The sequence below is a fragment of the Delphinapterus leucas genome, chromosome 1 (assembly GCF_059928025.1).
Source record: "Delphinapterus leucas isolate spDelLeu-1000000601 "Yukka" chromosome 1, BTC_Dleu_Yukka2, whole genome shotgun sequence".
In the NCBI taxonomy this organism is placed as follows: domain Eukaryota; kingdom Metazoa; phylum Chordata; class Mammalia; order Artiodactyla; family Monodontidae; genus Delphinapterus; species Delphinapterus leucas.
In genome coordinates this window covers 11,543,833-11,564,701 of record NC_143129.1, presented here as the reverse complement: position 1 = coordinate 11,564,701, position 20,869 = coordinate 11,543,833, and the positions used below count along the sequence as shown (strand labels likewise).

Sequence of the window (20,869 nt, the reverse complement as noted above, 5' to 3'; positions counted from 1 at the left end):
TACATATCTTGACATAACATGATGGAATTTGTAAAATCCATGGATGAGGAGAAAATCTTCTAAATCTCCAAAAAGTAGTGTGAAAAAAACTAGTATGTTACTTAAAAAGAATGAGAGTAAATAAGCATTTCAATCTTAAAAGAGTGGGAAGCTTCACAAAAGTGGGGGAAATCTATCAATGATGAGAGATACAGACTATAGGACAAGAATCTATACCAAGAGAAGGTATCATTCACAAGTCTTTGTTAAAGAAAGACATTAGGATATGCAGAGATTCAAAGTTTATAATTCACATGGCAAGTCTGTAAAAACAGCTTGAAAGATTTCTGTAATCATACAAAAAAGAAAACGGATCATTGATCTTAAGGAAGATATAAATGGTAATGAATATTGTGTGTGCATGTTGTACATTTCTTTAATGTGTTGCATATGTGTTCTTTTAATATCATATTTCATGATGTAAAATAAATACTAGTGTAGTATTAAAAGTATTAGATTATCTCCAAACCATCCAATAAAAAGGGTAAATTTTTCTGAAAAATATTATATATAAAATTGTTATAAACAACATAACACTTAAGAATACATGTGAAAATCACTCAATATATAAGAATAACAATAAATGTAATTATATTATACCTCATTTAAAATATTTATAAGAAACAGTGAAAAAAACATCATTCTCCAATTAAAGTTAGAAATAAGCATTCAAGTGTTTCCCTTAATCGTAACCATTTGGATATTAAGAATTATTCATTCATTGTTCATTTCTCTGATTAGATAAAGAAGGGAAAATATACCTTAATATCTAGTTTGAGAGTTAAGTAAGAATGTTTTTTTTCTGTGTAATGTGATCAATGGATCAATGGATCAACTGTTGTGCTTCTCTACACTTATCACACATTTCCAATAAATAGAAAAGTAAACTAATGAGTGTTAATCTAAAAACAAAAACTTTTCCTACATTGACTTGGTCTGAGAATAAAAGCCAGGATCCTGATTTTTTGATGAGAATGAAAGAGAAAGGAAAAGAAGACAGATGAGCTGCATGATAAAATTTGTACTTTCATCTCTCGATTAAGATGCTAATTTAGTCAACCAAGGCTAGGACTTATGTACTTAAGGATAATTAAATCACTAGCTCTGTATAGTTTTCTACCAAGAGAGCTCACATACAAATTTTATGTAATGACCCACAAGACATAATTTGATCTTCGTTAGCAAGGACCTCCTTACATACCTCAGTCATCTGAGCTTTCTATAACTTTTCTTTTCCTAGAAACTCTAATGCAATGAGGGTAATTAAGCTAATAGGAATATAATTCATAGATGAAACATCTGATCTCTAACTTGATTGCTTACTAAGGTAAAACATTCATACCTTTTTTTTTTTTATTCCAAGTGAAACCTTGCAATTTTCCAGTAATAAAACATGGAAGGTTAATTTATGCACATAGAGAATACTTTCCAGCACGCTTACATCAACAGTTCCCCTATGACTGTGATCACTATTTTGTGCCACAAAATCGCCAGCCTTACCTTACATGCACACAAAACGGATGGTCTCCAGAAGTACCGTGCCTCAGTAAGTAAACCTCTTAATTTTATGTGTATAAATCTTCCAAAGAGTGGAGAAACAATAGCACATAAGTGAGTACAATTAAGTCTTACACAACAAAAATAAGGCCAAGGGTCAAGTTCTGTGAGCAAAAAGACCCAAATAAGCCTTCTTTTTATGAGGAGCTTTCCATGGAAATCGCATGAGAAATATACAGACTTTATAAGAATATCTGTATCATTTACACATATTGTAATTATAAAAACTAAAGATAAATAACATGGTATATTGATTTTTTTTCTTTTTTAACAAACACGTGGTAGTAGCTTTCATTTTCATTAAGTTATTTGTTCTTTTTGAATACTAATGCATTGTCAGGTAAATACCATAAAGTTAATTTTTAATGTGCTATTTTACCAAATATATGTTATTTTTTTTCTTTTCTCTTGTCTTTATGATCCTTAGGACAATGTATTTTCAGTTACTTGGAAAATGGACGTGGCCCATATTACGGAAAAACACTGTTACAAGGTGAAACTGTAAGAGTTCACTGCTATGATGGCTACAGTCTTCAGAATAACCAGAACACAATGACCTGTACAGAGAATGGCTGGTCTCCTCTTCCCATATGCATCCGTGTCAGTGAGTAAACTGGTCCAAGATCCCAGTATATTTATAATTTTCTAAGACTCAGCTATATTATCCACTGCAAAATGTTTTTATCAACTTTTTCTTGTTTTGCCAAAGGACTTATTTAGTTTTATTTTTTACAAGTGTGTGTGAGTGTATGTACAGACTTCTTGATAAGTCTATAACAAAATAAATGTGCCTATTGATGGACATTAGTCAAGAATACAGGGGAAAAAGAAAAACACAAAGAAGAAACCTATAATAACAGAGAGATGTCAGCAAGATGGCCGAATAGGAGTTTTACTGTCTCTCCTGATACAAACTTTGACAATCATGAATCGATAAGAATATCTTTGTGGGATTCTAGGAGTCTAGCAGAGAAATGATAGCACACTGTTGGAGCACAGAGATTCAAGACTGAATGCATCAAAGATGGTTAGAGGAACAGTTTCACTTTACCTGTGTCACCTCTTCCCTAAAGTAGCACAGCTTAGTGCCAAGAGAGACCCCCTCAGCACAGGATTTCACCTGTGGGGGAAAATAAGAGCATGTGAGTAAGGGCCAACTTCCTCAACTTGCAATACTGATCAAAAGGCCCACTTCTCTTTCACCCCGTCCGGAATACTGGGGTAATCTGCATGACTGAGGGGTGGGGAGAGGCCAGGAGTACAGCATCCAGGGCTAGAATTCATCAAGAGACAAGGATCCTACTGACCATTTTGTAGACACCACCAGCTGGCTGAGGTAGAGGTGAGTGAAGAAGTTCAAGAAGATGACAGAGGGCCTGGGGCCCAGCATCATCAGGGACCTCGCTGTGGCAGGACTGGAGATGCAGGTAAAACTGCTCCAGAGCCTGGGCCTAAAATCAACCCTCATCACCGATGGCTCCACTCCAATCAACCTCTTCTTCAACAAAGCTTTGGGTCTGCTGGGGCTCAGGTCTGAGTCCCAGCCCCCAGCCAAGAAGGCAGCCTAGGGGCCCAGAGCCCAAGAGGGCTTGCTTCTCCCCTCCACTGCTGGCTCTCTAACTCTTAGAAGCAACATGTCATGCCTTAGCCCCCTACTGCACTGACAAATAAAGTTGACACTTCTGGGCATTTAAAAAAAAAGGAAGCCCACCCTCTAACCATTGCAGACACCTAGTTTGTGAATCCTTCTCACCCATGGGCACCCTCAACACATCCACATCCCCCTGCCCCATGGCCAGCTCCCTGTGTATGTCCCCAAGGTGGCGATGCAAACTTTTGCAGATGACTAGTGAGACATCTAGAAGCCAGCCTGACCCTGTGGGATTGTGAGAAAATACACAAACATGAGCATTTGTCATTGCCCCAGGGAAAGCAACCAGGAAGCTGTCAGCACACAGACTGGCTTTGCCAGATAGAGGGAAGCATACAATCTTCAAAATTCTCTCCCACAAGGGATCAAGATGTGTGGAACTGGTGTGTCCTTAAAAAAGGTCTGGAAAAGCCTGTAGCAGTGTGACAGAATGTATTTTCCTCCCCGGTCAGTCTGTAAAGACTGGAGGAAGCAATTGCTTCTTTAAGTGTGAAGACAGCAACAGGTGACTTCAAGAAACAAAAAAATCAAAGGACTACAATACAAACAAAGGAGCATATTAGTTTTCTGTTAACTGACCTCAAATAATGGATATGTACAATTTATCTGATAGATGCTTCAATATAGTTACTTTAAAGAACTTCACTGAGATGCAAGAAAACACAGGCAATTCAAAGAAGTCAGATAAACAATAATTGAACAAAACAAGAAGTTTAACAGCGAGATAGAAAACATAGAAAAACAAAACAGTAATTCTGAAAGTAAAGAATACAATGAATGAAGTGATAAATACAATGGAGAGCATCAACCATAAACTATCAAGCAGAAAAAAAAACTCATTTGAAATTATCCTGTCAGAGTGAAGAAAGCCTACAGGAATGATTGGAGACCATCAAGAGAAACATTGTAGAGATTATGGGTGTCCCAGGAGAAGAATGGGAGAAAGAGCAGAATGTTTATTTAAAGAAATAATGGCTGGGAAGACATGGACATTCAAGATCATGCATTTCATAAGTCCCCAAACAGATTCAAACAAGAGATATTCTATATACAAGACACATTGTAAAAAACTGTCTAAAATCAAAGGCAAAGAGAATTTTTGAAGCTGAGAGAAAAACCTCCACAAACAAAAGGGATTCCCCATAAAGATATAAGCAGGTAAATAAAACTGCAGAAACACTGCACACCAGGAGAGAGAAGGATGAAATATTCAAATTACTGAAAGAAAAAAACCTGCAACTGAAGAATTATTTGCCTGGAAAAGCAGTCTTGTAGCAATGAACGGGATATAAAGGCTTTCCCAGACGAATAAAAACTGAAGGAATTCATTAGTACTAGATCTGTCTTACAAGAAATGCTGAAAGGAGTTCTTCAAGCTGAAAGAAAAGGATGTTAATTACTAATGTGAAACCATGAAAATATACAACACATACAAAATAATGTAAATTGTGATATCAAAAACAAAATAGGTGGGGAGGAAAGTGAAAGGGTAAAGTGTGTATGCAATCAAAGTGAATTTGTTATCAGTTACAAATAGACTGTTAAACCTGTAAGATATTTTGTGTAAGCCTTGTGGTAACCACAAAACAAAACCTATTTTAGATACACAAAAGATAAAGGAATCAAAGTGTACCACTACAGAAAATCATGAATTCTCATGAATTCTCTAAGAAAGGGTGCAAGAGAAACACCAAGGAACAATATTTACTATATAGTGGCCAGAAAACAGTTAATGAGATTGTATTAGTAAGTCCTTACCTATCAATAATAACATTAAAAGTAAATGCATTCTATTCTCCAATCAAAAGGCATAGAGAGTGCATTAAAAAAAAAAAAGGGGGAGAACAAACAGAAGATCCAACTATAAACTACCTAGAGGTAAAACTAAACTGAAACTCACTTCAGCATTTAGGACACCCAAAGGCTAAAGTGAATGAAAAGACAATATTCCATGCAAATGGGCATCAAAAAAGAGCAGGGATAGCAATACTTATTTCAGAAAAATAGACTTTTAGTCACAACTGTAAACAAGAGACAAGAAGGGATCAAATCAAGAGGATTTAACAACTGTAAATATATATGTATCCAGCATGGGAGCACCTAAGTACATTAAGCAAATTCTAACAGATCTAAACAGAGAAATAGCAGTATAATAATAGTAGGGGAGTTCAATACTCTACTTTCAAAAATGGGTAGGTCGTTCACCCAGAAAATCAATAAAGAGCAATTCGACTGGAACCAAACTTAAACAAATGTACCTAACAGACATATCAGAACATTCCATTCAACAGCAGAATATATATTCATCCTATGCATACACAGAACATTCTCCAGGAGAGATAACATGCTAGGTCACAAAACAAGCCTTAAAAACCTTAAGATGATTGAAAGTATACCAAACATTTTTTGGACCACAATTGTATGAAACTAAACAATCAGTAACAGGAAGAAAAGTAGAAAGCTGACAGTATGTGGAAACAAAACATTTCTCAACAATGGGTCAAAATAGATATCAGGGAGAAATAAAAATATATTCTAAAGGAAATGAAAATTTAAGCACAACAAAAGCAGTCCTATGAGGAGAATTTATAGTGATAAAATCATACATTAAGAAAAAAGGAAGATCTGCAAAAAACAAGCCAATTTTATACTCAAAGAAAAAGAACAAACTAAGCCTGAAGTTAGCAGAAAGAAGGAAATAACAAAGATCAGAACAGAAATATATGAAATAGAGGTCAGAAAATACAACAGAAAAGATCACAACATACCTGCTTTTGCAAAAATATAAACAAAATGAACAAACCTAAAGCTATATTAAGAAAAAAAAAGAGATAAAACTCATATAAGTTAAATCAGAAATGAAAGATGAGACATTACAATTGATGCCACAGCAATGCCAAGGATCATAAAAGACAACTATGAACTATCATATGCCAACAAATTGGATAACCTAGAAGAAATGGATAAATTCCTAGAAACTTATAATTCAACAATACTAACTCATTTAACAATAGAAAATCTGAACAGAATAAAATTAGAAATAAAATTGAGTCAGAAATTTAAAATCTCCCAATGAAGTAAAGCTCAGGACCAGATGATCTTATTGGTAAATTACACCAAGGATTTAAAGAATAAATGCCAATCCTTCTCAAACCATTCAACAAAACCCAATGGCATATTTTACATAAGTAAAATAAATAATCCTAAAATTCATATGGAAACACAAAATACCCCCTTTTCTTGAGAAAGAACAACAAAGCTGGAGGCATTACACTTCCTGATTTCAAACTATAGTTTGAGAGCAATAGTAATCAAAATAGTATGATTCTGGCATAAATAATAGACACATAGCCAATGGAATAGAATTGAAACCCAGAAATAAGCCCGTGTGTCACCTAATATTTAACAAGGCAATCAAAAATACGCAATGGGGAAATGATGGTGTCTTTAGTAAATGGTGCTGGGAAAACTGGATATGTACAAATAAGAATGAAATTGGACCCCTATATGAAAACACCAACAAAAATTAACTCTAAGTGAATTAGAGACTTAAATATAAGACCTGAAACCATAAATGTCATAAAAGAAAACTTGGGGAACTAGTTTCTTGACATTGGTTTGGGCAATGATATTTTTTGATATGTCACCAAAAGCACAAGTAACAAAAACAAAATTTAAGTGGGACTGTATTAAACTAAAAGTTCTGTTCAGCAAATCAACAAATGAAAAGGTAAACTATGGAATTGAAAACCATATATCTAATAAGAGGATAATATTTTAAAAAAAGGACTTTTACAACTCAATAGCAGAAAAATCAAATAATCTGATTTAAAAATGAACAAAGGATCTGAGTGGACATTTTTCTGAAGAATACACGCAAATGGCCAACAAATACATGAGTAGATAGTAAAACAACTACTAATCTTCAGGGAAATACAAATCAAAACCACAATGAGTTATTACCTCACACCTTTTAGAATGTCTTTTATCAAAAAATATAAGTGTTGGGCTTCCCTGGTGGCGCAGTGGTTGAGAGTCCACCTGCTGATGCAGGGGACGCGGGTTCATGCCCCGGTCCGGGAAGATCCCACATGCCGTGGAGCGGCTGGGCCTGTAAGCCATGGCCACTGAGCCTGCGCGTCCAGAGCCTGTGCTCCGCAACAGGAGAGGCTACAACACTGAGAGGGCTGCATACCACAAAAAAAAAAAAAAAAAATGTATATATAAGTGTTGGCAAGGATGTGGAGAAAAGGGAATCCTTGTACACTTCGGTTGGAGTTTAATTTGTTACAACTCTACGGAAATCAGTGTGGAATTTCCTCAAAAAAATTAATAGAACTTTCATATGACCCAGCAATCTCATTCCTAGGTATGTATCCAACAGAAATAAAATCAATATCTCAAAGACATATCTGCAGTCCCATGTTCATTTTAGCATTATTCACAGTATCCAAGCTTTGGAAACAACTTAGGGGTCAGCAAATAAATAAATAAATAAAAGAATAAATAAAGATGTGATCTATATATGTAAAATGGAATATTACTCAGCCACAAGAAAGAAAAGCAGTCCTGCCATTTGATACAACATGGACGAACATAGAGGACATTATGCTAAGTGAAATAAGAAAGAAAGAAAGAAGGAAGGAAGGAAGGGGGGAAAGAGAGAGAGAGAAAGAAAGGGAAAGAAAAGATTGAATTCATAGAAACAAAGAGAAGGAAGGAAGGAAGAAAAGGAAGGGAGAAGGAAGGAAGGAAGAAAAGGAAGGGAGAAGGAAGGAAGGAAGGAAGGAAGAAAAGGAAGGGGGGAGGGAGGGAGGGAGGAAGGAAGGAAGGAAGGAAGGAAGGAAGGAGAGAAGGAGAGAAGAAAAGAAAAGAAAGGGTGGAATGGTAGTTACAAGGACATGAAGGTGAGGGAAATGGGGAGATGCTGGTCCAAAGGTGTAAGGTTTCATTTATAATATGAATAATTCTGGGGATGTACAGCTTGGTGATATAGTTAATAATACTATATTGTATGCTTGAAATTTGCTAAGAGAGTAGATTTACAGCATTCCAAGCACACATACAAAGAAAAGGTAATATGTGAGGTGATGGATGTGTTAATTAACCCTATTGTGATAAATGTATATGTATATCAAAACATCTCATTGTATACATTATACATATAAAGTTTTAATTGTTAACTATACATCAATTAAGCTAGGGGGATACCTACAACATACACAAAAGGTAAAAAGAAAGTAAAAAATTACAAAACAATCAAATAACAATGAAAGGTAGAAAGACATTGAAAAAGCAATTGCAGAGTAAGCTAGTTAACAAAATATCAATAGTAAGTGCTCACTTATAATGATTAATTTAAATGTAAATGGACTACACTCACCTATCAAAAGGAATAGAACACCTGAATGGTTAAAAAAACAAGATTTAATAATTTGCTGTCTATAAAAGGCTTATTTTAGAATTAAAGACACAGATGGGCTAAACATGAACATATGGAAAATGATATTCATGCAAATAAAAGCCAAAAGACAGCAGGAGGGGCTGTCAGAAAAAGTTGACTTTTTGTCTAAACTGTTTCTTGCAACAAAGAAGGTTGTTATATAATAATAAAAGTGTCAAATCAACAGGAAAATGGATTATAAACATATAAACACCCACCATTAGAACTCCTAAATATATAAACCCAATATTCCCAGGTCTGATTAGAAGAAATTGAGAGCAATACAATAATAGTAGGAGATTTTAATACTCCATTTTCAATATTGGATAGAATGTCCAGACAGAATTTTAATAAAGAAAAAGCAGATTTGAACAACACTGTAAACTAAATGAACCTAATAGATATGTACAAAACTTTCCACTCAACAACAGAAGAATACACATTCTTCCCAAGTCCACATGGAATAATCTCTGGAAGGATATGACCTGTTTGGTCACAAAACAAGTCCTGACAAATTTTAGAAGAGAGAAATCATGCCAAGTATCTTTTTTAACCACATTGAAATACAACAAGAATACAGTAACAGAAAAAAAGAAGAAAAGAGAAAATCTACAGATATGTGCAAACTAAACAACAAACTCTTGAACAACAGTTTGATCAGAGAGGAAATCATAAGGAATTTTTTAAAAATCTTAAGACAAATGAGAACAAAATAGGACATACCAACAATAACGAGATACTGCAAAAGCAGTACTGAGGGAAGTTTTTTATTATAAATGCATACATTAAAACAAAAGAAAGATCTTATGTAAACAACCTAAATTTATACTTTAAAGCACTAGAAAAAGAACAAACTAAGACCAAAGTTAGAGAAAGGAGGAAATAATGAAGATAAGAACAGAAATAAATCAAATGAACAATAAAAAAAAATCAACAAAATGAAAGATTGGATTTTTGAAAAAATAAACAAAATTGATAAAAGCTTAGCTAGACTAAAAAAGATAGACCACTCAAATTTAAGACAAGTAAAATCAGAAATGAAAGAGGAGACATTATACAGGATGACTCAAGAATAAAGATAATCATAGGGACTAATGAACAAAAATATGCCAACAAATTTTATAACCTGGAAGAAATGGACAAATTCTGAGATACATATAACCTACCAAAACTGAGTCAAGAAAAATATATATAAAGTCTAAAATGTCCAACAACAAATAAGGAGATTGAAGCAAGTCTCCACCCAAAAAAAAAAAACTCCCGAAAGAGAAAATAATGGGAACAGATGGCTTCATGGGTGAATTCTTTGAAGCATTTAATAAGAATTGGTAACAATCCTACTAAAAACTCCTTAAAAATCAAAGAAAATTTACATTCCCACCAACAGTGTTCCCTTTTCTCCACACCCTCTCCAGCATTTATTGTTTGTAGATTTTTTGATGATGGCCATCCTGACCGGTGTGAGATGATATCTCATTGTAGTTTTGATTTGCATTTCTCTAATGATTAATGATGTTGAGCATTCTTTCATGTGTTTGTTGGCAATCTGTATATCTTCTTTGGAGAAATGTCTATTTAGGTCTTCTGCCCATTTTTGGATTGGTTTGTTTGTTTTTTTGTTATTGAGCTGCATGAGCTGCTTGTAAATTTTGGAGATTAATCCTTTGTCAGTTGCTTCATTTGCAAATATTTTCCCCATTCTGAGGGTTGTCTTTTGGTCTTGTTTATGGTTTCCTTTGCTGTGCAAAAGCTTTGAAGTTTCATTAGGTCCCATTTGTTTATTTTTGATTTTATTTCCATTTCTCTAGGAGGTGGGTCAAAAAGGATCTTGCTGTGATTTATGTCATAGAGTGTTCTGCCTATGTTTTCCTCTAAGAGTTTGACAGTTTCTGGCCTTACATTTAGGTCTTTAATCCATTTTGAGCTTATTTTTGTGTATGGTGTTAGGGATTGTTCTAATCTCATACTTTACAATGGAATATTAGCCCTAAAAAGAAACGAAATTGAGTTATTTGTAGTGAGGTGGATGGACCTAGAGTCTGTCATACAGAGTGAAGTAAGTCAGAAAGAGAAAAGCAAATACCATATGCTAAAACATATATATGGAATCTAAGAAAAAGAAAAAGGGTCATGAAGAACCTAGGGGTAAGACAGGAATAAAGACACAGACCTACTAGAGAATGGACTTGAGGATATGGGGAGGGGGAAGGGTAAGCTGTGACAAAGTGAGAGAGTGGCATGGACATTATACACTACCAAATGTAAGGTAGATAGCTAGTGGGAAGCAGCTGCATAGCACAGGGAGATCAGCTCAGTGCTTTGTGACCACCTAGAGGGGTGGGATAGGGAGGGTGGGAGGGAGGGAGATGCAAGAGGGAAGAGATATGGGAACATATGTATATGTATAGCTGATTCACTTTGTTATAAAGCAGAAACTAACACACCATTGTAAAGCAGTTATACTCCAATAAAGATGTTAAAAAAATAAACTTGGTTAGACTATGACTGTCCCAGATTAAAACAAAAAAAAAAAAATCAAAGAAAAGAGAATACTTCCAAACTCATTTTGTGAGCTCAGCATCAGTCTGATAGCAAAGCTAAAGATACCATAAGCAGAGAAAACTATAGCTAAAGGTACCATAAACAGAGAAAACTATCTGAACACAGATGCAAAACATTGTAGTACAATGATAAAAGAAATTAGACATAGATAAATGGAAACATATCCAGTGCTAGTGCATCAGAAGCTTGAGTGTTGTTAAAATATCCCTACTACCCAAAGTGATGGACAGATGCACTTCAGTCCCTACCAAAATCCCACTGGTGTTCTTTACAGAAATGGAAAAAAATCATAAAATTTTTATGGAACCACAAAAGGCCTGAATAGCCAAAGCAATCTTGAGCAAGAAAAAAAAGCTGAGGACATCATGCTTCCAGATTTCAAATATATTACAAAAATTACTGTAATCAAAATAGTATGCTACTGGCATAAAAACAAATATACAGTCCAATGGAAGAGAATACAAAGCCCAGAAATAAATCCATGCATTTATTAATAATACATAATTGAGACACAATCAACTTATCTATGACAAGGGTGCCTAGAATACACGAGTGGGAAAGGATAGTCTCTTCAAATAGTTTTACTGAAACTGGATATCCACATGCATAAGAAAAAAACTGGGACCTTATTTCACACCACATACAAAAATCAACTCAAAATATATTAAAGATTATATGTGAAGTCCCTTTATCATTATATAATGCCCTTCTTTGTCTTTTGTTATAGACTTTGACTCTGGCTACCCCACCTTTCTTGGCATTTCCATTTGCAGGAAATATCTTTTTTCATCACCTCAATTTTAGTCTGTGTGTATCTTTTTTTTTTTTTTTTTTTGCAGTACATGGGCCTCTCGCTGTTGTGGCCTCTCCCGTTGCGGAGCACAGGCTCCGGACACGCAGGCTCAGCGGCCATGGCTCACGGGCCCAGCTGCTCTGCGGCATGTGGGATCTTCCCGGACCGGGGCATGAACCCGTGTCCCCTGCATCGGCAGGCGGACTCTCAACCACTGCGCCACCAGGGAAGCCCTAGTCTGTGTGTATCTTTAGCAGGCAGCATATAATAGGGTCTTGTTTTTCTATCCAATCAGCCACCCTATGTCTTTTGATTGGAGCATTTAGTACATTGACATTTAGAGTGATTATTGTTAGGTACGTACCTATTGCCATTTTCTTACATGTTTTTTCGTTGTTTTTGTAGTACTCTCTGTTTTGTTTTTTGTTTTTTTTTAATTTTTATTGGAGTATAGCTGATTTACAATGCTGTGTTAGTTTCAGGTGTACAGCAAAGTGAATCGATTATATATATACATATATATGTATGTATGTATATATATATCCATTCTTTTTCATATTCTTTTCCATATATGTTATTACAGAATATTGAGTAGAGTTCCCTGGGCCATACAGTAGGTCCTTATTAGTTGTCTATTTTTATATATACTAGTGTGTATGTGTATACATTAACCCCAATCTCCTAATTTATCACTTCTCCCTGTATTTCCCCTTTGGTAACCATAAGTTTGATTTTGAGATCTGTGAGTCTGTTTCTGTTTTGTGAATAAGTTCATTTGTATCATTTTTTTAGATTCCGCATATAAGTGATATCATACAATATTTCTCTTTCTCTGTCTGACTTACTTCACTCAGTATAACAATCTCTAGGTCCATCCATGTTGCTGCAAATAGCATTATTTCGTTCTTTTTTATAGCTGAGTAATATTCATATATATATATATAAAATACCATTATATATATATGGTGTGTGTATATATATATATGGTGTGTGTGTATATATATATATATAATATATATATATGTATTATATATATATACCACATCTTTATCCATTCATCTGTCAACAGACATTTAGGTTGCTTCCATGTTTTGGCTGATGTAAATAGTGCTTTAATGAGCATTGGGGTGCATGTATATTTTCGAATTATACTTTTCTCCAGATATATGCCCTGGAGTGGGATTGCTGCATCATATGGTAGCTCATATTCAGTTTTTTAAGGAACCACCATACTGTTGTCCATAATGGTTGTACCAGTTTACATTCACACCAACAGTGTAGGAGGGTACCCTTTTCTCCGCACCCTCTCCATCATTTATAGTTTGTAGATTTTTTGATGATGGCCATTTTGACTGGTGTGATGTGTTACCTCATTGCAGTTTTGATTTGCATTTCTCTAATAATTGGTGATGTTGAGCATCTTCATGTGCCTCTTGGCCATCTGTATGTCTTCTTTGAAGAAATGTCTATTTAGATCTCTTGCTGATTTTTTTTATTGGGTTGAATTTTTTTTTTTTGATATTAAGCTGCATGAGCTGGTTCTATATTTTGGAGCTTAATCCCTTGTCGGTCACTTTGTTTGCAAATATTTTCTCCCATTCTGTGGGTTGTCTTTTCATTTTGTTTATGGTTTCCTTTGCTGTGCAAAAGCTTTTAAGTTTAACTAGGTCCCATTTCTTTATTTTTGTTTTTATTTTCATTACTCTAGGAGGTGGGTCAAAAAAGATATTGCTGTGATTTATGTGAGAGAATGTTCTGCCTGTGTTTTTCTTCAAGAGTTTTATAGTATCTGGTCTTACATTTAAGTCCTTAATCCATTTTGAGTTTATTTTTCCATAAGGTGTTAGGGAGTGTTCTAATTTCATTAGTTTACATGTAGCCATCCAGTTTTCCCAGCACCACTTATTGAAGAGACTGTCTTTTCTCCATTGTATATTCTTGCCTCCTTTGTTATAGATTAGTTGAACATATGTGCATGGTTCTATCTCTGGACTTCTTATCCTGTTCCATTGATCTATATTTCTGTTTTTGTGCCAGTACCATACTGTCTTGATTACTGTAGCTTTGTAGTATATTCTGAAGTCCAGGAGCCTGATTCCTCCAACTCCATTTTTCTTTCTCAAGATTTCTTTAGCTATGCATGGTCTTTTGTGTTTCCATACAAATTGTAAAATTTTTTATTCTAATTCTGTGAAAAATGCCATTGGTAATTTGATAAGAATTGCATTGAATCTGTAGATTGCTTTGGGTAGTATAGTCATTTTCACAATATTCATTCTTCCAGTGCAAGAACATCATATATCTCTCCATCTCTTTTTGTCATCTTTGATTTCTTTCATCAGTGTCTCATAGTTTTCTGCATACAGGTCTTTTGTTTCCTTAGGTAGGCTTATTCCTAGGTATTTTATTCTTTTGCTTACAGTGGTAAATGGGATTGCTTCCTTAATTTATCTTTCTGATCTTTCATTGTTAGTGTACAGGAATGCCAGAGATTTCTGTTCTTTAATTTTGTATCCTGCAAATTTACCAAATTCATTGATTAGTTCTAGTAGTTTTCTGGTGGCATCCTTAGGATTTTCTGTGTATAGTATCATGTCTTCTGTGAACACTGACAGTTTTACTTCTTTTCAAAAGTGTATTCCTCTTATTTCTTTTTCTTCTCTGATTGCCATGGCTAGGACTTCCAATTTGAATAATAGTGGTGAGAGTGAACATCCTTGTCTTGTTCCTGATCTTAGAGGAAATGCTTTCAGTTTTTCACCATTGAGAATGATGTTTGCTGTGGGTTTGTTGTATATGGCCTTTATTATGTTAAAGCACGATCCCTTTATGCCCACTTTCTGGAGATTTTTTATCATAAATGGGTGTTGAATTTTGTCAAAAGCTTTTCCTGCATCTATTGAGATGATCAAATGGTTTTTCTTCTTCAATTTGTTAATATCGTGTATCACGTTGATTGATTTTCATATATTGAAGAATACTTGCATCCCTGGCATAAATCCCACTTGATCATGGTGTATGATCCTTTTAATGTGCTGTTGGATTCTGTTTGCTAGTATTCTGTTGAGGATTTTTGCATCTATGTTCATCAGTGATATTGGCCTGTAGTTTTCTTTTTCTGTGATATCTTTGTCTGGTTTTGTTATCAGGGCGATGGTGGCTTCATAGAATGAGCTTGGGTGTGTACCTTTCTCTGCAACTTTTTGGGAGCATTTGAGAAGGATGGGTGTTAGCTTTTCCCTAAAAGTTTGATAGAATTTTCCCATGAAGCCAGCTGCCCTGGACTTTTGTTTGTTGGAAGATTTTTAATTACAATTTCAATTCCATTACTTGTGATTGTTCTGTTTATATTTTCTATTTCTTCCTGGTTCAGTCTTGGAAGGTTGCACCTTTCCAAGAATTTGTCCATTTCTTCGTGTTTGTCCATTTTATCGGCATATAGTTGTTTGTAGTAGTCTCTTATAATCCTTTGTATTTCTGCAGTGTCAGTTTGGATTTCTCCTTTTTCATTTCTAATTTTATTGATTTGAGCCTTCTCCCTTTTTTTCTTGATAAGTATGGCTAAAGGTTTATCAATTTTGTTTATCTTCTCAAAGAACTAGCTTTTAGTTTCATTGATTTTTGCTATTGGTTTCTTCATTTCTATATCATTTATTTCTGCTTTGATTACTTTCTTCGTACTAACTTTGGGTTTTGTTTGTTCTTCTTTCTCTAGTTGCTTTAGGTGTAAGTTTAGATTGTTTATTTGAAATTTTTCTTGTTTCCCAAGGTAGGATTGAATTGCTATAAAATTCCCTGCTAGAACTATTTTTTGCTGCATCTGATAGGTTTTGGGTCGTCATGTTTTTGTTGTCATTTGTTTCTATGAATTTTTTGATTTCCTCTTTTATTTCTTCAGTAATTTCTTGGTTATTTAGTAGTGTATTGTTTAGCCTCCGTGTGTTTGTATTTTTTAGTTTTTTCCTGTAATTGATTTCTAATTTAATAGCATTGTTTTTGGAAAAGATGCTTGAAAGGATTTCAATTTTCTTGAATTTACTGAGACTTGATTTGTGACTCAAGATGTGATCTATCCTGGAATTTTCTGTGTGCACTTGAGAACAAAGTGTATTCTGCTGCTTTTGGGTAGAATGTCTTAGAAATATCAGTTAAGTCTGTTTGGTCTATTGTGTCATTTAAAGCTTGTGCTTCCTTATTTATTTTCTGTCTGGATGATCTGTCCATTGGTGTAAGTGGGGTGTTAAGTCCCCCACTATTATTGTGTTACTGTCGACTTCCCCTTTTATGGCTGTTAGCATTTGCCTTATGTATTGAAGTGCTCCTATGTTGGGTGCACAAATATTTATAATTGTTAAATCTTCTTCTTGGATTGATCCCCTGATCATTAGGTAGTGTCCTTTAATGTCTCTTTCAACAGTCTTTATTTAAAAGTCTATTTTATCTGATATGAATATTGCTACTCCAGGTTTCTTTTGATTTTCATTTGCATGGAATAACTTTTTCTCTCCCCTCACTTTCAGTCTGTATGTGTCCCTAGATCTGAAGTGGGTGTCTTTTAGGCAGCATATATATGGGTCTTGTTTTTGTATCCATTCGGCCAGTTTGTGACTTTTGGTGGGCATTTAATTCATTTACATTCAACGTTATTATCAATATGTATTTTCCTACTACCATTTTCTTAATTGTTTTGGGTTTGTTTTTGTGGGCCTTTTTCTTCTCTTGTGTTTCCCACCTAGAGAATTTCCTTCAGCATTTGTTGTAAAGCTGATTTGGTGGTGCTGAATTCTCTTAGCTTTTGCTTGTCTGAAAAGCTTTTGATTTCTGTGTTGAATCTGAATGAGATCCTTGCTTGGTATTATAGTCTTGGTTGTAGGTTTTTCCCTTTCATCGTTTTAAATATATCCTGTCAATTCCTTCTGGCCTGCAGAGTTTCTGATGAAAAATCAGCTGATAACCGTATGGGGATTCCCTTGAACATTATTTGTTGCTTTTCCCTTGCTGCTTTTTGTATCTTTTCTTTGAATATAATTTTTGTTAGTTTGATTAATGTGTGTCTTGGCATGTTTCTCCATGGGTTTATCCTGTATGGGACTCTCTGTGCTTCCTGGACTTGTAGTTTAGTTTTATAAACTAAAACTAAAACTTATAGTTTTTGCCTATGATCTCTTCAAATATTTTCTCAGACCCTTTCTGTTTCTCTTATTCTTCTGAGACCCCTACAGTTTGAATGTTGGTTTGTTTAATGTTGTCCCAGAAGTCTCTGAGACTGTCCTCATTTCTCTTCATTCTTTATTCTGCTCCTTGACAGTTATTTCCACCATTCTATCTTCAAGCTCACTTATTTTTTCTTCTGCCTCAGTTACTTTGCTATTGATTCCTTATAGTGTATTTTCCATTTTCCATTATTTTGTTTTTCACCACTGTTTGTTTATTCTTTAGTTCTTCTAGGTCCTTATTAAACATTTCTTGTATTTTTTTAATCCATTCTTCCATTCTATTTCTGAGATTTTGGATCATCTTTACTATCATTACTCTGAATTGATTTTCAGGTAGGTTGCTTTTTTTCCTCTTCATTTATTTGGTCTTTTAGGTTTTTACCTTGCTCCTTTGTCTGTGACATGTTTTTTGTCATCTCATTTTTTATTTTGATGGGTAGGGCTGTGTTCATGTCTTGCTGGTTGTTTGGCCTGCTGTGTCCAGCACTGGAGTTTGTAGGCAGTTGAGTGGAGCCGAGATGAGGACCTCTGCGAGATCTCATACCAATTAATATTCCCTGGGTCCTGAAATTCACCGTTAGTCCAGTGGTTTGGACTCGTCACTCTCACCACAGGAGCTCAGACCCAATCCCTGGCCTGGGAATGAAGACCCTGCAAGCCATGCAGCATGGCAAAAAAAAAAAAAAAAAGAAAAGAAAAGAAGGCCAGAAAAAGCCTTGGGGGTGGTGGGGATTAGGCTCAGGGCCTGTGCTGCCAGAGGGGGCCCAGGAGTGCAGAGTTTCAGGCCCAGGCCTCCAGCAGGTTTGCCGGGTCAGAGTGGGCAGGGGAGACACTGGTCATGTTCCCTTCTTATCTCCCGATGCCCTGAAGGTCTCTCCCCATTCCCACTGATTCCCTCACTGTGAGTTGGCCCCTCCAAGCATGGTAATGCCTCCCCTGCCCCAGCTGCCCCTCAGGCATGCCCATCCCATCCCACCTCCACTTTTCCTCTCCTCCTCCTCACCCCCTCCACGTCCTACCTCGTCACATAGGGGTTCCTCCCTTCCCCTTAGTTGTCCAAGGTCCCCCACCAGCGCCTCCTAGGTGCCCTAGTTATGAGGAGACACGAACTCTGCGTCTCCTACTCCTCCATCTTATCCATCCTATGCCTTTTTATTGAAGAATGTAGTCCATTTTTATTTAGAGTAATTATTGATAGGTAATGACTTACTAATACCATCTCTTTTTTTAAGACTCTTTTGTAGTTTCCTAATTCCTTTCTTCCTCTCTGACTGCCTTCCTTTGTGAATTAATGATTTTTATAGTGGTATGCTTTTAATAAGCTTCTCTTTACCTTTTGTGAACCTAGTGTGGTTTCTTGCTTTGTGTTTACCATGAGACTTAAATAAAACATCTTACAGAGACAGCGGTCTATTTTATACTGATGAAACGTGAGCATCAACCACATACAAAAACTCTTTCCTTTTACCCTCCACCCTTTTATATTTTTGATGTCATGATTTGCCTCTTTTTATAGTGGGTACTTATTAGCCAATAGTTGTTGCTATCATTTTTATATTCTTGTCCTTTAACTTTAATATGTTAAGTGTTTAACATTCCATATCAAAGTACTATAGTATTCTGAATGTGACTGTATACGTAAATTTACCAGTGTATTGTGTATTTTCGTGTTATTAATTAGCATTCTTTTACTTTACCTTGAATAACTCCTTTCAGTGTTTCTAGTAAGACAGGACTACTGGTGTTCAGTTCCCTCAGTATTTGTTGGTCTGGGGAAGTCTTTATCTTCCATTCATTTCCAAATGACATTTTCCAAATAAAGTATTCTTGGTTGGCAATTTTCTCTTTCAGCACTTGGCTTTCTCCTGGCCCACTAGGTTTCTGCTGGGAAATCTACTTAGAGCCATATGAGGGTTCTGTTGTAAGTTCCAAGGTCTCTTTCTCATGATACCTTTAAGACTTCTCTTTTTTTCTTTGATATTTTTCTGTTTTATTATAACATGTGTTGTAGAGGACCTTTTTATGTTGATTTTATTTGGTCACCTAAAAATGTCATGAACTTAGATATTCAAATCTCACCCTTGATTTGGGAAGTTTTCAGCCATTATTTCTTTAAATAAGCTTTCTGCCCCCATCTCCACCTTTTCTCCTCTGGAACTTCAATAATTCACAGATTGGTTCTGTTGATGACATACCATATATCATGTAGCCTTTCTTAATTCTTTTTCATGCTTTTTTCTTTGTTCTCCTCTGACTGGATAACTTCGTTATATCTGTCATCTATCTTACAGATTCCTTCTTCTGCTTGTTTCATTCTGTTGTTGATGCTACTCTATTGCATTTTCATTTCATCATTGGAATTTTCAGCACCAGAATTTCTCTTTGGTTCTTTATTTGGATTTCTATCTTTTTGGTAAACTGCTCATTTTGTTCATGTATTGTTTTCTTGATGTTTTTCAGTTGTCTTCCTGTATTTTCTGGTAGCACATTGAGTTATTTAAAACAGCTATTTTGAATTCTCCATTGGGTAAATCACAGATCTCCAATCTTTGAGTTTGAATACTGAAGATTGTTGTGATACTTTGTTGATGCCATATTACTTGATTTCATGTTCCTTGAAGTTTAGTGTTGTTGTGTTTGCTTTGGAAGTACCAGTCTCCTTTGGGGGTGAGAAAACTTCCTTCAGCCCTGCTACAGACTTTTAGACTATCTCAGATCTTCTATGGGAACACCAGCTCACACTTCTTCTCCCTCTAGTGGCAGAACTTCTGTGCTTGTGTGCCTTGTCTAGATCCTACAATGCACCAGGATGGGTGCTGACAGCCTGTCTTTTGTTTCCCCAAAGATAGCACTACATCTTAATCTTGTATTCTCTCCCTGGCCCACAGATTTGAGCCAGATTTCTGTGTGTGCTCACTAGCTGTCTATCAAAGCTTGCTTTTACCTCCAATGTCAGTTGTGCCCACAGGGGCTGGCCACAAGATGGGAGGGTGTGTGAGTGAGGCAGACAGAGCCCTGAAGGGACCAGTGGGCCAGTTGAGTGAATAAGAAGGTGAGGCATTCCCAGCAGCTTTTGAGTGAGTTCTTCGATGGAGTTTGCAATGCAGTTAGTAGGATCAGCCTCCCTTTAATGCTCTGTAAGTGTCCTGTCTTCTGCTCTCATAGCCTCTTCGTGACTCCCAGACATATAGCTCATTATTAGTACTCTGGACGGAATGAAAGAGAAATGAGCCTTTTGGCAGATCCCATACAGATGAGGAAGCTGCAAAATCATACACACACTCCCCCTTTCCCGTGTGGGAGAAATCAGGGGCCCAGGAAGTTTTCTATTAGCTTTAAGCTGTGCCTCCTTTGGGGGAGGGGTGATGAAGGTAAAGTTGAGCTGTTCCTCTTACCCAGTCCAATGAATCCAAACTTATATATTTTTTTCTCCAGTGTGTGCTGCAGCTCCTCCTGTGAAAACGTGGACTTTCACATAAGTACTCTCCTCCATGTGTGACTGTTTAAGACAGTGTTTCCAGTGACTACTGGACTGAGGCTGAGAGAAGATAGAGCTGGTTCAAGGGCCACTGCAGACACCACAGTCAGGACAGAGATCTCTCTGCCTT

General features: G+C 35.8%; 1 protein-coding gene across 1 annotated transcript in view; it reads left to right on the top strand.

Annotated features, from left to right (window-relative positions):
- Window positions 1–20,869, top strand: part of CFH (complement factor H) — a 118,825-nt gene that overhangs the window by 24,844 nt on the left and 73,112 nt on the right. Inside the window, exons 8-9 of the mRNA XM_089906579.1 lie at window positions 1,403–1,585; window positions 2,024–2,200. Of these exons, the coding sequence (XP_089762705.1) occupies window positions 1,403–1,585; window positions 2,024–2,200 (360 nt within the window). The remainder of the gene's footprint in view (window positions 1–1,402; window positions 1,586–2,023; window positions 2,201–20,869) is intronic.